Below are 16,493 nucleotides of genomic sequence, written 5' to 3'. Positions count from 1 at the left end.
AAAACAAATACTGTATATTAATGCACATATATGGAATCTACAAAATGGTACTGATGAACCTATCTGCTTAATGATTAATTGTTCTGAGAGTTGTTTTCATTTACCTGTGTGTTGCCTCCCATCTGGACTCAGGTTCACCGCAAAATCTAAGGTTCTACAAAACCAAGAAAGGCTCTGTAAATGTTTGAGTGAAGACATGAAGACAGTCTGAGGGTGAACAGGTCAGGCCCTATAAACAGGGTGGGCAGCACCTGGTACTGGGGACTGGGGTTGGTGGTCTGTGCTGCCAGCTGGAATCAAATGCAGGATTGAATTTACACCCTGTTCAGTGAGAAGAGCTGGAAAGATTCCCTCCACATCCTTCAGACTAGGGTACACCTCTGAGGGGTTTCCAGGGACTAAAGACTATAATGGGCTTCCCAGGTGGCTCAGTGGTAAAGAACCTGCCTGCCAATGCAGGAGACGCAAGCGACGTGGGTTCAAACCCTAAATCTGGAAGATCCCCTGGAGGAGGGCATGACAACCCACTCCAGTATTCTTGCCTGGAAAATTCCATGGACAGAGGACCTGGCAGACACTACAGTCCATACGGTCGCAAAGAGTCAGACAGGACTGAGCATGCATGCAAAGACTTTAGTGGTTAAGGACACAGCCTCCAGAGCCTGTCTGGGTTCACATCCCAACTCTTAAGATCAACAGCTGGGTGATCCCAGGGCAAAAGCACCGATCTGTTCTGAGCCTCACCCATCTCGTCTGTACAATGGGTGTTGTTAAAGGAATTCAGGGACAGCTGACTGAAGGAAGGGTCTAGCACAGAGCTTAGACGGTGGCAGGCATGTGAAGCGCCAGCTTCAGTGTGGTAGTGCGGAGTCGATGGATGGCGCTCACACTAGCTGCGTCGGAATCCCCTGGAGGCTTGTGAAAACACAGATGGCTGGGTTCCAGCCTGCGTCTCTGACTCAGAAGGTCTAGGGTGGTGTCTGAGAATCTGCATTTCCAACAAGTGCCCAGGTGCTGCTGTTTCAGGGACCACAATTTGAGAACCACAGGTGTGTAACAGAAAAGAGAATTCAGGTGTAGGGTTCTGGTGCTAGGACTGTCCCTTATTATCTGGTGACTTTGCGCAGCTAATCTCTGAGCCTCAATATCTTTACGTGTAAAATGGAACTGTTAATTCCCACTTCACAAGAATTCCCTGGCAGCCCAGTGATTAAGATTCCGGGCTTTCATTGCCAAGGGCCCAAATCCAATCCCTGGTCAGGGAACTAAGATCTTGCAAGTCGCTTGGTGTGGCCAAAAAAAAAGAGAAAAAATCCACTTCATGGGGGTCAGCCTGGTATAAGGTATTCTCAGTATTCAGTTATCATTGTTTAAATTCTGGCCAGCGTGTTGGTCCTGGAAGGATGGGGCGGGGTTACCACGAGTAGAGGTGGGTCAGGAGTGCTTGGGGAATGCTGCCAAGAACCCCAAAGCCGGGAGCAAAGTGCCAGGTGGGTCTCGAAGCCCCCAGGCCACATGCTTATTGGGAAATAACCCCTGCTCCATTTCTTCGGCAGTTTCTGTGTGGCAAACCCACACAGAACCTTGGTGGCGGTTGGGGTTTGGGGGGTGGGGGAGTAATTTGGCTGCACTGGGTCTGAGTTGCGGCACGTGAGATCTATCCCCCCCGGCCAAGGATCGAACTCAGGCCCCCTGCATTGGGAACTCCGAGCCGTACCCACTGAAGCGCTAGGAAGTCCCTCTCACCCCCCTTTTGTCAGAAAGTCACCTCACCTCAGCGGGATCAGCGGCCCTCCGGCCCAGCCGCGCGGTGCGCTGCCGCCCCCTGGCGGACGAGGAGGCGCTGCACACCCTCCCCCGGCGGTCTCCGAGCGGAGTCGAAGTGCCGGCGGCAAGGCCCGCGGGCACCTGGGGGAGCGCTGGCGCCTCGCAAGGCTGCGCCCCCCGCCTGAGAGGAGACTTCTGGACCAGTTGGGTGTTATTACGGGAACAGCCCGCGGACACCCCACCCGCGGTGGATTAGAGACTGTTGACTTTTAAGGGCGAGACCCATTGCGCTTGGCACAGCAAGGCTGCAGGCTGAGTGCCGGCCCCAGACACAGGCCTCGGGGCTCCGGGCCTTTGCGGGCTTTGGCCTGAAGACCAGTGGCAGCGGCCAGCCTGAGTCATTGTTCCCTGAGGCCGGGAGAAAGGGCTACCCCTGGGCCAGGGGCTTCAGTTTGATATTCACTGTCCAAGCACCACGCCCCTCACCCAGCAGTTCTTGGGTCTGCAACCCCACCCTCAGAGATCCCTCTTTTTGCCTTTTCTGGAAAAACTCCTTGAAGTAAATCCTTCATATAAAAAAATTCAATGCTGTCATCATTTTCTGGTGCCTTTAATGTGGGCAAGCCACTGAACCGGGCACCGTGGGGACCCAGGAACATGGAAGATGCAATCCCCCTAGGAAACAGGCACTGGAGGGGCCTCCTGGAGAGGAGGGTCTAAGAGGGGAGGGCTGACCTTGGGGTGGGGGTCCACGGGGAAGAAAGGCCTTCAGCCCTGGAGGGACTGGAGCTGGCGGAAGGGTGGGGTGTGTTCAGGCACGGTGAGTCATGTGGTGTGGCCCAGGAGGGAGGGTGAGTCTCAGCCCCTCCCGGGAGGGAGGGGAAACAGGACACAGGCTGGAGAGGGAGGTGGGAGCCAGCCAGGCAGGGGGTGGGGGTGGGGGAGTCGGGTCTGCACAGCAGGGAACCCAGGGTAGGTGGGCTTGTCTGAGAAGCTCCCTCCCTGAAAGAGGCTCCCGTCAGGTGAAGAGAAAGGTTTCCAATGGGATGGGCGTGTGTGAGCATTTAGTGTTCTGACTCTTAGCGACCCTAGCAACCTCATGGACTGTAGCCCCCCAGGCTCCTCTGTCCATGGGCTTTGGCAAGGATACTGGAGTGGGTTGCCATGCCCTCCTCCAAGGGATCTTCCCAACCGAGGGCTCGAACCCACGTCTCTTACATCTCTTGCATTGGCAGGTGGGTTCTTCACCCCTAGTGCCACCTGGGAAGCCCCCCTTGGGTGCGGAACCATTTCAAAGATGGGTGTGAGGGGCTGCTGAGATGACAAAGGGGAATCTTGAAGTGTGGGCGGGGCCAGGCCAAGTCAGAACCCAGCACTCAGTTGCCTCTCCGCCCACAGGTGGGAGTGTGGGCCTGTGTGGGAGGGACTTCCCTCTCATCTCCTTGCTCTAAGACTTCAGTCTTCAAAGCACATTCACCCACATTATCTCATTGATCTTTGCAACAGGCCTCTGAGCTAACCAGGGCCTATTATTCTCATTTTACACACGGAGAAGCTGGGTCCCAGGTGAGACAGAATTCTGCTTTATATTAATTATTGGCCTCCTGAAGGTCCATATTTCTTTTTCTAAATTGCGACCCCATGGACTGTAGCCTACCAGGCTCCTCCCTCCATGGGATTCTCCAGGCAAGAGTACTGGAGTGGGTTGCCATTTCCTTCTCCAGGGGATCTTCCCTACCCAGGGATCAAACCCAGGTCTCCAAGCATTCCAGGCAGACGCTTTAACCTCTGAGCCACCAGGGAAGCCCCAGTGTATTTACTTTTGATTGTGCTGGGTCTCCAGTTGCATTGAGCAGGGGGCTACTCTGTTGCGGTGAGCGGGCTTCTCATTGCGGTGGCTTCTCTTGTTGTGGAGCACAGGCTCTAGGCACTCAGGCTTCAAGAGTTGTGGCCCACGGGCTTCAGTTGCTCCAAAGCAGGTGGAATCTTCCAGATCTGGGATGGAACCCATGTCCACTGTACCACCAGGGAAGTCTTGCATACTGTTTTAATTTTTGTTGTTGTTGTTTTATAATAGTTCAAACACTCAGAGGGGTCAAAACCCAAAACATCCAGATGAAAGTTTCTCTGTCAACCCTATTCTCCCAGCTGCCCGGTTCACCTCTTAGCAGTGTGAACTCTAGCCTTTTGATTATGGGTGTTGGGCCCTTTCTGCAGGGGCTCAGGACACAGCCTGCTGTGACCAGAGGAGCCCAAGGCAAGTGTTGCCCCAAGAAGGGTGTTATACCTCCCCTGAGCAAGTGTACATTCGGTCTTCTTTCATCTGAAGCCACGTGAGTCTATCTTTAGATCCTAAACTCCTTGGAGGCTGGGAATCTATCTTCTGGGAGGCTGAAGTGTAGGAGTTACAATTACAGGTTCTGGCAAACAGAGAACTGGCATAAAATCTGTGTTGCCAAACCTTGAACAAGTTACCCAGGCTCTCGGAGAGCCTCCATTTTTTTCAACTACAATAACCACAGGTTCGATCCCTGGGTCGGGAAGATACACTGAAGAAGGAAATGGCAACCTACTCCAGTATTCTTGTCTGGAGAATCCCATGGACAAAGGAGCCTGGCAGGCTACAGTCCACGGGGTCGCAAAGAGTCAGACACGACTGAGCGACTGACCGACCAACCAACCTAAGGATGCCCTGACCAATTTCATGGGACTGTGTGAGGACTGCATAAGATGACTCATGTCCCGTGTTAAGCCGAGTCAGGCACAAGGTCTGTAATCTGTAAGAGGAAACTGTTGTCATCCCCAGTGCCAGGACCTACTGTGCAAGCCCACAGTAGGATGGACCCAGGCACCTTTTCACACTAAACCCTGACAGAGGCTGAGAGCTCACAGGTTATAGAGTCTACATGGGGGCTCATTGTTAAGATGGCTCATTATGTTGATCTTGCAAACAAAGAGTAAATCACAGTGATCCTTGAGACTGACCAAATTGCCCAAATGGCATCCTGTTATCACTGGTGCCTATCTTCTCAAAGCTGCGAGAGCACCAGATTCCAGACCTCCGGCTACATGATCATCCCTTTGAAGAACTTCTCAGTGGTGGGGTATAAGAAGGACTCTGTCAGAAAGGGAGGACGCTGGTTTCTCCTTAAGAGTCAGTCACCTTCTCTTTTCCCTCTAATAATTTTCCCTTTTCTTGCCTGACTGCCCGGTTTGCTCTCTCCTTCTCTGCACTTGCCTTACAGCACCTCATTAAAGGTGAGTTGGCATAGTAGGTCGCCCCAATCCACACACCTGAACAAATCGCTCTTCCTGGGCTAGGATCCGCCTTTCCTTTTTTTGAAACCAGCCTGGCTCTTTGCCATCTCCTGCCAGGTGGCTTTTCTGGGTAGTTGGGCATCTTGAGGCCAACACGGGGCCGACAGCCCACAGCTCCTCTGGGCCTGTTGTGTCTAATGCTCGGTGTTATAGCTGATCCACAGGGAAACTGCCATGTGGCTTTTCTCAGGGCTGACTGACTCAATGGAGGGCCACCCCTGCCCTGGAGCTGCCTAGGGTGAGTGACTCAGGGCCTCTGACCTTGGCCTGGTGCCCAGCCACCTGGACTCTGCCTCTTAGAGGGTATATCCCCGGCACTCAGAGGAGGAACTTCCCTGCACCTGGACCGCCCTGGCTTGGAAGGGACATAAGAAATCATCCATCCTGCCTCCCTCATCTCGCAGATGAAAAAGGGAGCTGGGCGATGGGAATACCGAGCTTGTCACCGAAGTGCAATTTGGACCTAGCCTGCCTCCTGTGGTTCCCACCAGCTGTCACAAATCCTCCTCTCCTGGCCTTCCCACCAGGCCTTCTCCTCCTCTCAGGGCCCAGCAGGTGGGCTCCAGGTCCTAAAATCTCTGAGCAGGGCATCTCATGGCTTTTTAGTAGGACAGTTACTTACCCCCTTGGGAGAACACCCCTGTAACCTCGTTTCCAAGAAAGGGCAGAATGATCTCTTGAAGCGGGTGGCCCCCACTGAACTTACTGTCTATCAGCTCAGTTCAGTACCTCAGTCATGTCTGACTCTTTGCGACCCCATGGACTGCAGCACTCCAGGCCTCCCTGTCCATCACCAACTCCTGGAATTTACTCAAATTCATGTCCATCGAGTTGGTGATGCCATCCAACCGTCTCATCCTCTGTCCTCCCCTTCTTCTCCAACCTTCAATCTTTCCCAGCATCAGGTGTGGTGGTGGTTTAGTCGCTAAGTTATGTCCGACTCTTGCGACCCCATGGACTGTAGCCTGCCAGGCTCCTCTGTCCATGGGATTCTCTAGGCAACAATACTGGAGTAGATTGCCATTTCCTTCTTCAGGGGGTCTTCCCAACCCAGGAATCGAACCCAGGTCTCCTGCATTGCAGGCAGATTGTTTACCAACTGAGCTATGAGGGAAGCCTACCCAGCATCAGGGTCCTCTCAAATGAGTCAATAAACAGCTGCAAAACTGTGTTTACTTTTCTGCTCAAAAAGGCATTCCTTTCCTATCCAACCCAATTTTCCTCAAGAAACAAAAATACAGGCCAGCAAGGATGAAGGGATAAATAACCGTCTGGCGGAACAATGGAGCAGTGCACGGCTTCAAGAGTTGGAACCCACAGCAGCCTGGGGAGCTGGACTTGGCGAGCCGGCTGGGGACAGGGCAGTCTGAAACGGACCGAGGGCAGGGCGAGGACGAGTGCGCGCCCGGCGGCGCGGGGCGCCCGCGGCCCGGGGCGGGGTCTGCGGGGTCACACCCACGTGCCCTTGCCGCCCAGAGCGCCGGGCCCCCACTTCCTGTCAGCAGGGCCGGCCTGGGTGCTCAGCCGGCGCGGTGGGCAGGCTGGGGGCCGCGCATCCCTAAGGAGGACCCCGGGGTCTGCCCCCCGCCCCGCTGTCCTGGAGGAACAGTGCGGGCGCGAGGGCGGAGGTGAGGGTGGCTGAGACAGACGCTGAGGGCCGGGGGTCCCTGTGAGACCGACCTCAGATGGGAAAAACGAGGCTCAGAGATCTCTTTCCGTCTCACTCGGACGCCTCCCGAATGGCATTAACCCCCCGTTTGGGGGTGTGGAAACTGAGGCCCAAAGTGGGAGGCCCAGAGCCGGGGGGTGGGGGCGGTGGGGCGTCTAGGCCCCGGCCCCCGCCCAGAGGGCCCGGTCAACTACAGGTGCCACCGGCGGCCCGCGCCCACCGCGCCGGCTCCTCAGACCCCTGGGCGCAGGAGGGGCAAGGAGGGGCCGGGCCTGGCCGGGCCATGCGGGGAGGGCGCGGGCGCGGGCAGAGGAACTGAAGTGACTCAGGCCGGTGCGCGCAGGCCGGGCCTTTGTTCCCGGGACGCCCGGCCTTAAAGGCCCAGCGCTCGAGGCAGGCGCGCGCCCTGCGGCCTTCCCGGCCCACCGGCCGCACTTCTGGCGAAGCGGGGGACTAGGGTGGGAGGGGGTCGCTCCTGGGCTCCTGGCTGTCAACAAGAGGGGCATCCATCAGAATTCGGGGGTTCATCTAATCGGATCCTCAGGCCATAGGGAGGTCCCCCTCTGGTCATTTCAGCCATCCTTCTGCCTCAGGGCAAAGCTGCATCTAAATCCTCCAGAGGAATTTAAGAAAACCCTTCCCTTGCTTTTGGGGATTCCCCAGGGGCTCAGAAGGTAAAGCATCTGCCCAATGCGGGAGACCTGGGTTCAGTCCCTGGGTCGGGAAGATCCCCTGGAGAAGGAAATGGCAACCCACTCCAATACTCTTGCCTGGAAAATCCCACGGGGCGGAGAAGCCTGGTACATGGGGTCGCGAAGAGTCAGACACGACTGTTACAGGGACCCCTTGCTAGGCAGCGCCTCCCCGAGTCTCTCAGCCATCTGTCCTCTAACCACAGTCCCCACCTTGCAGGGTGACTGGCCCACCCAAGTCAGCATTGAGTCATTTCAACCCTTATTTCACAGCTTTGGTGGGTTTTAGGTCAGCCAGCGGAGAAGGCAATGGCACCCCACTCCAGTACTCTTGCCTGGAAAATCCCATGGACAGAGGAGCCTGGAAGGCTGCAGTCCATGGGGTTGCTGAGGGTCGTACACGACTGAGCGACTTCACTTTCACTTTTCACTTTCATGGATCGGAGAAGGAAATGGCAACCCACTCCAGTGTCCTTGCCTGGGGAATCCCAGGGACGGCAGAGCCTGGTGGGCTGCTGTCTATGGGGTCGCACAGAGTCAGACACAACTGAAGTGACTTAGCAGCAGTAGCAGCAGGTCAGCCAAGGCAGACGTGTGAACAGGCTCCCATCCTAGCCTCCGTGAGTCCAGGTTTCATACCAACCCTGACTTGTCAGTGGATTCCTCAGGGAGAAACACCAACCTGTACCCCACCCCTCAGCGCCCACACCCCTCTTGCCCAAGCTGCTCCTTCGGACCCGAGCGCCACCGCGTGGACTCCGGGCAATGGTGCCCTGTGGGACCAGAACCTTTCAACATGTCTCCCCGCTCTGGGCCCTCATTAGGCCATGCATCCATCCCCAGTGCCATCCTAAATGAATCGCCTCAAAAACTGCAGGTTGCCTGCAGCATTCAGTTTGCCCTCTGCCCCCACAGCCCTGCTTGTGACCCTCTCTCAGAGTCCTCTCTCAGAGTAAGTGGCTTCATGAGAATAAGGCTTCATGAGAATATAACTTCATCTTAATATTTCAAAAGCAAATCAAATGTAAATTATGCATCAATAAATTCTAGCTAAAAAGTAATAACAAACAAATGAAGAGCTTTTGACCGGCCTGTACTCCTGTGTGCAGAGATGCATGCTCACAGACATGTATGTATGATGGACCGGGTGTGACCGCTGGGGTGTGTGCCCGAGCAAGGCTGCGGCTCCAGGGGTCCCCACGAGGTCGAGTTGGAGCAGAACCCAAGAGCGCGCAGCTCCTGTTCCATCTGTGGCGCTCTGCACCCCGCCTTGGGGCCCACATCATTCTGGGAGGAGAGATGCCGTTTCCTTTTCCACTCAGCCTCAGAACTCCTCGTCCTGTCTTCTGCAATGCTCTCCCCTCAGGGGAAACAGAGGTGGCAATCGTGGTAAAGAACCCACCTGCCAATGCAGAAGACTCGGGTTCCATCCCTGGGTTGAGAAGATCCCCTAAAGAAGGGATTAGCAACCCATTCCAGTATTCTTGCCTGGAGAATCCCATGGACAGAGGATCCTGGGGGGCTTAAGTCCATGGGGTCACAAAGAGTCAGACAAAACTGAAGTGACTCAGCACACCCCTTCCCAGCTTCTCAACCACTTCCCTTCTGGAGCCTCCCAGATAAGCCTGTATTTTGTCCCCAACAGCCTGGGAGCCCCAGCCCAGGGAGGAGCCCGCCTATCAACCTGAACCGTTATGCCACCAAGAAGAGCCTGGCGGAGGGCTTGCTGGACATGTCGCTCTTCATGTCCAACGCTGTGCAGCTGAAAGCGGTGCTAGATCGGGGTCCATCCTCCTATCACTACTTCGCCCTCGTCACACTCCTTAGCATCTCTCTGCTCCTGCAGGTGGTCATCGGAATCCTCCTCGTGGTCATGGGTGAGGAGCCCGGGCCTGGAGCTGGCCTCGGGGGGTGGGTGGGAAGAAAAGTCCTGAATGCCTCCCTGTCACACTGTGAGTTTGCACAGTCATACACTAACCTGCTGTTAGCCCTGTGCACCTTCAAGTGCCCAAGTAACAACGACACAGTGCAGGCAGGCACCCTGACCTACCTCCTAGCATCCCATCCAGTAGCCAGTACAATACCTGCTAAATGACTGTGCTCACTAACTTGTAGCAGCATTCCTAGAGCGTGCATTCCCCACTCTGAGAAGACCCAATGTAAGTTTCCAAAATCGGCTCTATTGAGTACCACGTGAACACCCCCCGTGGTCAGTGAGGGAGAAGGCATTTCAGCACAATAGCCACCAACTCCTGATCTCTGAGGGGCCATGGTGGGGGAGGCTCCAGGCTGTCATCTCCCCACCCCCAGACCATCATTTGCTTCTCCCTTTTCTCCACAGCTCTACTGAACCTTAATGAGGTGGAAAAGCAGTTGCGTCTCAACCAGCTTAACAACGCGGCCACTGCCTTGATCTTTATCACTGTCATCATCAACATCTTCATCACAGCCTTCGGGGCGCATGAGATTGGGCTCCTGGCTGCTGAGACCCCTCTCTGAACACAGCCTGGAGCCCAGGTGAGGGAAGATGGGAGGTACACAGGTGGCCCTTCTCACCTCTGCGGGTTTGGGCTGAGAGAGATGCTCGCCAGGCAGAGGGGAAGAATGCAGACCTGGGGCAGGGATGAGGTCCTGGAGCAGAGCATGAGCTGGGACTCACCGAAGTCCTCTGTGCTCTGTCTTCCTAGGCTGAGCTTCTCTGCAGCCTGGGAGGGTGGAGGCTGCGGTTAGTGGGGGAAGAGGGAGATGCGGGTGTTCTCCTTGACAGAGTCAACAGGACCACGGGGAGCCAGCCGGCAGCACAGAGCCTCAGGCCCTGCTTTAGGTTCAGATCCGAACCCGCAGTTGCACCCTGGGAAGGCACCAGGGCAATTGTGTGACACTTGGGCCCGAGGCACTGGTCTGGCCTGGCCTGCCCTTCTCTTCATCTCTTTGCTTTCCCTACAGGTGCTGGGCCTGGAACTGCTTCTCTCCCCCTTGATCTGCCAGGCTGAAGGGCACAGCAAACAGCTTCAGGGAGAGCTCCTAGACTCGGAGGGCCGTGTAGACACTCCTGCTTCCTACCCTTGGCACTGGAACAAAGATGGGCTCTTCTCCGGGCTTAAGCAGAGTCATCTCGGCCTGGAGTCCTGAGCTCAAACTCGAGTACCACCCACCTGTCTCCTGGGCCTCGGGTGTGCCTACGGAAGGCTGGGTCTGCCCAGCTTAAGGACTCTGCTTCTGACCCCACCCTGTTCCTTCCCTCTGCCCCAGCCTGTTTTCTCTTTTCTGTAGGATGGAATAATTTCTCTCCATAAAGCTTTCTGCAGATCCACTGTGAGTCAATCGTTGTGTCTTTAATTGTGAAGGCTCAAGTACCCGGGGGTGGGGGGTTGGGGGGTGGCTGTCTCTATCTGTGTCCTGGAAATGGCTCAAAGGAGCAACCCCAAGCCTGGAGGGGGAAAAGGCTTTTAAGTCACTCCCTCTCCTGTGGGTTCTGCTCTGAGTCAGGTTTCCCTGCCCGAGTGCCTAGGGTAATTACCATCTGCTGCATTAGCAGCAGACCAGTCTCCTCTGGATGCTTTTTGAGAACCTCCAGTTGGCTGCCTCTGGGCTTCCCTGGTGGCTCAGACAGTAAAGAATCTGCCTGCAATGCAGGGGACCAGGGTTCTATCCCTGGGTCAGGAAGATCCCCTGGAGAAAGGCATGGCAACCCACTCCAGTACTCTTACCTGGAGAATCCCATTGACAGAGGAGCCTGGCAGGCTACAATCCATGGGGTCGCAAAGAGTTGGACTGAGCGACTAACAACAAATTGGCCAGCCCAGCTTTCACAGCAGCACCCTCTCTTGGGCATGTGCTTAAGGAATACAAACTAATTTCAATCTCTGCCTACATCAGATATGACCAGGATGGTACCTTTGTACTGTAACGCATCAACAGGGCACACCCAGCTCAAACAGAGATGCTTTCCCGCTCTCTTAGAATAAGCCACACCTCAGCTCCTCACCCAACCTTCCTGTGTCCACCAGCCTTTCTCAACTGAAAGTTCCAACCTGCATGAATCTATTGCACAGGAAATGTTCCTCAGACAGTAATCTTGTGGTCCCCCTCCTGAGTAAACCACACCGCAGGGAAGGCTGCGCGCCCGCCTCCTCCCCTCACCCCCCGCCGACACACAGACATACAGGTGATGAAGGGTGATATGGAGAGTCCTTGGCATGTCCACTGGAGGCCTCAGAGCTTAAGAGATGGCCACTTGAGCCTGGGTCCTCTGCCCAGCCCTCTCCCACCTTGATGGGCAATAGGAAAACACAAGGGCATTTTGTTTTCTGAGAAGATGCTGTATTTAACGCTTTCCCTCCCCGCACCCTACACATTTCCCTACCGAGTAGGGGCCATGCCAGGCCCCCTCCATTAAGGCAGATGGTGTGGAGGTAACAAACACAGAATGCAAGGCACTGGCTGGGGCAGAGGGGGTAGCAGGCCGGGAAGGGGAGGCTGGGCAGACACCTGTCCTCAGGAGGAGTGAAGCAGGAGGACCATCTGGGTGGACTCAGGCCTTGCTGGGCAACGCCCAGTGATAAAAGTAGCCCCAGGAAGAAACCTGGCCGCCCAGGCAGCCGCAGTTCTCATCTACTCCCTATAGTCCTTCCCGGAAAGCACGGCGTGTGAGCCAGGACCATAAAAGGCCATAGCCTGAGGGCAGATCGAGCATCCACAAGCCACAATCTATTATGACCTTCCTGATTTTTTAGGTGGGAGGCAGGGGTTCTTGTCAACCTCCAGAAGGTTCTTGCGGGGCTCCATTCTCCTGTAGGCCAAATTCATGCTCTGGGTGACCGCAGGGCCCACCAGGCAGACCCTGCAGTTCCACACGCCGAGACCTGGACTCCATCACGACACCGAGTCTGGGCCCAGCGGACTGGCCTCCCGGGCCCCGCCGCACCTGCTCTGGGCCCTTCCTCACAGACGCTGGGGTTTGCGAGGCTGCGTCCAGGGCACCAGTGGTGAGTAAGAGCAGCGCAGAAGGCAGCAGCAGTAGAAACATCCCCAGTCTAGAGGCACCTGGGATCATTAGTGCAAGAGAAGTGTGCGATGCAATCTAGGTGACAGAAAGGGTGCCCCAGGCCCCAGAGGCCGAGGGCTGTGCTCCCTGAAACAGCTTCACTTTTCAGTCCTGCTCCCACTCTGTGGACAGAACGACATCCTCGCCTCACCTCCCCAGACCTTCCCCGCCAGGCCTCCCTTCCATTCCCCAGTTCAGAGAGTCTTTCTCCTCTTCCTCCCTACGGGGCGGCAGGAGGGGGCTGGGCTGCGAGGACTCAGGCTTCCCGGCTTCCCTTCTCATCCCTCCCCCTGGACCTCACCCCTCCCCTCATCCTTTCCCCGCTCTGCTTCATGTGGTCCCCAAGGCCTGGCTCACAGGTGGCTAGGACAGAAGGGGGCTTCTAGCCCCTGGCATCCCCCCCCCAACCCTCCCTCGCCTGTGCTGCATGTCCGCCCTCCACCGGGGAGCCAGGAGACCACCACCCCCATTGGTTCCCTGGCCCCCAACCCCCTGAGGCACTGGGAGGAGTTGGTCCACTCTGTGCTTCCAGTCAGTCTGGAGTCAGTGCGGCTGGAGGGTGAGGTTAATGCCCTGATCAGCGGCCAGCTGTCGGTCAGCTACCTGAAAGGTGTGTGTGTCCCGGAGGCAAGGACCTGCAGGGCAGCTGCGAACTGCTCCACGTGGGGCCAGCTCCCCAGTTGCCTGGTCCAGGGCCCAGGGACGCACCCATGGGTCTGAGGTATGCAGGGAGGGAGTGCCCTTCCTATAAATGCACAACTCCGCCCCCCTCACAGTCTATGCTGGGTCTGGACATGTGTGGTTTTGGTTTTCTGTTAAAAAAAGAGGAAAACCCCAATAAAATCCGTCCAATAGAAGAGCTTCCAGTCCATGGTCGCTACCCCCAGGAGCCCTGAGTGGGCACTGGAAGGCACCTCCTGGTCAGTGTGGTGTGGCCAGGCTGGGCTCACCCCCTCGACCTGGTCCCACTGCCCTTCCTGAGAACTCTGCCATCTCTGTCTTGTCTCCTGGCCCCGGAGGCCCAGAGGCGGAGGATGGCTGCCGGGGCAGTGGGTACCGACTCGGAGGCTGCTTAGGCCCACCACGGCCTCTGCTGCCCTCCCTTCCCGCTCTGGCAGCGAGCGGGCACTGGCCGGGCCACTGCAGTCCAGGTGCCAGAAGCCATCGGTCCAGCGGGCGCCCCCCACCCCCCACGCTGGGGTTACGGCATCTTCATCTGGCGGCGGTTCCACATGCCCCGCTTGGAATGGAAGTGATGGAAGAAGTTTCGGAGGGAGAGACGCTCCACTTCCAGGCCGGCTTGGAGGATCCTGGGTGGGAGGATGGCGGGATGAGCCACAGAAGCACCAAGGGCAGTGGGGAGAGGGCCAGCCCGCCTGCCATGGCCCCACCAGGCCCTGGCTGCTTCCCATGGGGCAGGGGTGGGGCAGAGAGCCAAACGGCCTGGGCCGTGTCTCAGAGCCTCTCTCCCTGCAAAGGATAAATGGATACAGCGGTGGATGCGGTGAGCTCAGTGAAGAAGGGCGCAAGTGCTCAGCACACCTGGAGGTCGGCCGGCAGGGGTCCCTCTGCCCTGTCTGATGGAGGGAGGGGGAGTTGGGAAGCAGACCTTGTCCCAGCTCCTACCCCCTTACCCTTCCCACACTCATAGCCTGTTGGGAGGCCTGTGCTCCCAGCAGGTGGCAATAACTGGAATATGGAGCAGTTTCTTACTCCCTGGGCCTCAGAGGAGGCAGAACTGTGGAGGTCTGCTTTCCCCCAGGGGTGGAGGTAACACCAGGCTTCTCTCTGCTTTGGGGTCTGGCTGTGGAGCTTTATGGGAGCTGTGTTATCTAACACAAGCTCCCTCACCGGCCCTCGTTTGCACCTTAAATCCTCTTAGTATTGTCACCTTCCTTCCTGCCTGCCTGCCTGCCTGCCCTCTAGGGAAAAATCAAACAGATCCGATTTTCAAGTTTTCAGATCAGGTTTTCAAGACAGTCACAGCTGAGAGATTTGGGGCAAGTCGTTAACTTCTCCTTGAGGCGTAGTTTTCTAATCTGGAAAACGGAGATGACCACACGTCCCTCCCAGAGTCTGGGGAGTGGAGGATGTCCACTAAGAAGGCGGTGGAGGATGTCCATCGCCTGCCCAGTCAGATGCCCAGTGACTAGGCGGTGGAGAGGTGTCTGGTCTTTCAGGGAGAAGAGTGCCTCTTCCTCGCCAGGGTCCCCTACCCCTAGGGCCCCTGACCTTGCCCCATCTACCTCCTCTGGGCGCTGCTTCAGCAATTACATCCTTTCTCTCTTGGATTCTTGTCCTCTCTCTACTTCACCCTCACCCCTAAAGCTCAAATCTCAAGGTGTCATCCACTTTCCCCCTCCTCCCCTTGGTGGCGAATTTCCTGAGGAATTTTGAGGCGGAATCTCAGACTAAGCCTCGCGGTTGCTCACCACCCACACACACGCTCTGAAACGCCCTCTCCCTGCATCCTGCCAGCCTGTCCTCCTCCCCAGCACTCCCTTCTCCCAGGGCTCCAGGGACCCAGAGACTCCTGGATACTCGATGCTTCCAACAGTCCACACTGGCTCTTATGCTGACCCGTGTTGACTCTCTTCAAGCCCCTAAACTCCAGCCTCCTCCCCAGCTGTGTTCTCCCAGGTGGGCAAGGGGGTGCCTGGTGGACAACATTACCATTCACACCCTTGCAGCTCAGAGTCTGTGCCCTTCCCTAATCATCTGCCAAGCACCCTCCACGCCCGCTCTGCCACACAGGCAGAGGCAGGATCCCCTCCAATAGCTCAGTATCAGTGAAGAAAGGAATCCAAGCCAGTGGGGCCAAGGGGGCTGGACCTGGGGGCCTCTAGCCCTACCCCTGCCCCAGGCTCCTCCCCAGGCCCCTCTCCAGTCACCTGTCCAGCAGCTCCCAGTCCTCTCCACCCCAGCGGTCTCGGAACTCCTTGGTGTTCATGCCGCCGATCCTGTCCAGGTCTGACTTGTAGATGCCTAGCAGCCCGAATCCATTCACCTCCCAGTAGCCTGCAGACAGACAAGCCCCAGGGGAGCTGAACCCAGGCCAGGAGGGGGCTCCAGGGTTGCACCCCTGGAGCCTTTTCTGGGAGGCGGAAGACTCTCATCTGTATGAGCCCTTTTCCTGTTTGTGGGGAAAGCCCTCTGAGCTAAGTTTCCAGGTCCAGAGAAGGCAGCAGTCCCCCAGAGAGGGACCAAGGGCTGGTGACAGGCTCCCAGGAGGCTCTGCCAACAGCAGCCCCCGAGGGTGCAGCCATGCCTGGCTCCCTCTCCATGCAGGAAACCTCTCATCTCTGCATCCTGAGCGGGCACACAGTCTGGCACATAGTAAGTGCTTGGTAAATGTCTGACGAACAAATGAAGGGGAAAACACAGGAAGTGTTCAGCCTTGCTGCTGCTGCTGCTGCTGCTGCTGCTGCTGCTGCTGCTGCTGCTGCTGCTGCTGCTGCCGCTCCCGTCAGCTCAGCCCTGGGCTACTTCGTGGTCTGCCCAGGTGAGCAGGGCTGCCAGGTGAGCGGAGACGGGGAAGGGGAAGGGATGGAGAAGGGGTGCTGCCTCGGTAGACAGGACTGTCTCCAGCTCTGGGTTAAGCACCAAGGCATAGAGGTCTTTCCTACCCTCCCGAGCCCAGGGCAGGCTCACCCTCGGGCCACTGAGGGGTGGCCCCGCAGTGCAGCCTCATGACCATGGGGGCGAAAGCCATCTTGCCCTCCACACAGTGCTTCCGGATGGTGTCGATGATGCCAGCTGGGAAGTGGATGTGGAGGTCGCAGAGGAAGATGATGCTGTGCGGGTCCTGGGGACAGATGGGGGCATCAGCAGTCCCCCTAGACCAGGGTGGAGCCCAGGACACTCTAGGACCATCCTCTGGCTCTCTCCCATTTCAGTGACCAACAAGCTTGCATGAAACAAAGTGCTGGATGTATTTCCATGGCCCTGGGCGTTGGGGCACAATTCTCGTGATCAGAGAGGGAACCCTGACTGTCTTCGT

At 56.9% G+C, this 16,493-nt stretch overlaps 2 protein-coding genes across 3 annotated transcripts in view; one reads left to right on the top strand and one right to left on the bottom strand.

Annotated features, from left to right (window-relative positions):
* NINJ2 (ninjurin 2) overlaps positions 1–10,759 on the top strand; it is a 71,626-nt gene extending 60,867 nt beyond the window's left edge. Inside the window, exons 2-4 of the mRNA XM_069585921.1 lie at positions 9,092–9,323; positions 9,788–9,963; positions 10,393–10,759. Coding sequence (XP_069442022.1) covers positions 9,092–9,323; positions 9,788–9,945 — 390 coding nt within the window. The 3' untranslated portion in view covers positions 9,946–9,963; positions 10,393–10,759. The remainder of the gene's footprint in view (positions 1–9,091; positions 9,324–9,787; positions 9,964–10,392) is intronic.
* A 988-nt stretch (positions 10,760–11,747) lies between these two features.
* B4GALNT3 (beta-1,4-N-acetyl-galactosaminyltransferase 3) overlaps positions 11,748–16,493 on the bottom strand; it is a 98,303-nt gene continuing 93,557 nt past the window's right edge. For both annotated transcript variants that reach the window (XM_069585909.1, XM_069585908.1), the window contains exons 18-20: positions 16,145–16,298; positions 15,385–15,511; positions 11,748–13,803 (exon numbers count right to left, since the gene is read on the bottom strand). In XM_069585909.1, the coding sequence (XP_069442010.1) occupies positions 13,695–13,803; positions 15,385–15,511; positions 16,145–16,298 (390 nt within the window). In that variant the 3' untranslated portion in view covers positions 11,748–13,694. The remainder of the gene's footprint in view (positions 13,804–15,384; positions 15,512–16,144; positions 16,299–16,493) is intronic.

This window comes from Ovis canadensis, chromosome 3 (assembly GCF_042477335.2).
Source record: "Ovis canadensis isolate MfBH-ARS-UI-01 breed Bighorn chromosome 3, ARS-UI_OviCan_v2, whole genome shotgun sequence".
Lineage (NCBI taxonomy): Eukaryota > Metazoa > Chordata > Mammalia > Artiodactyla > Bovidae > Ovis > Ovis canadensis.
This window is presented reverse-complemented; position numbering and strand designations above follow the sequence as displayed.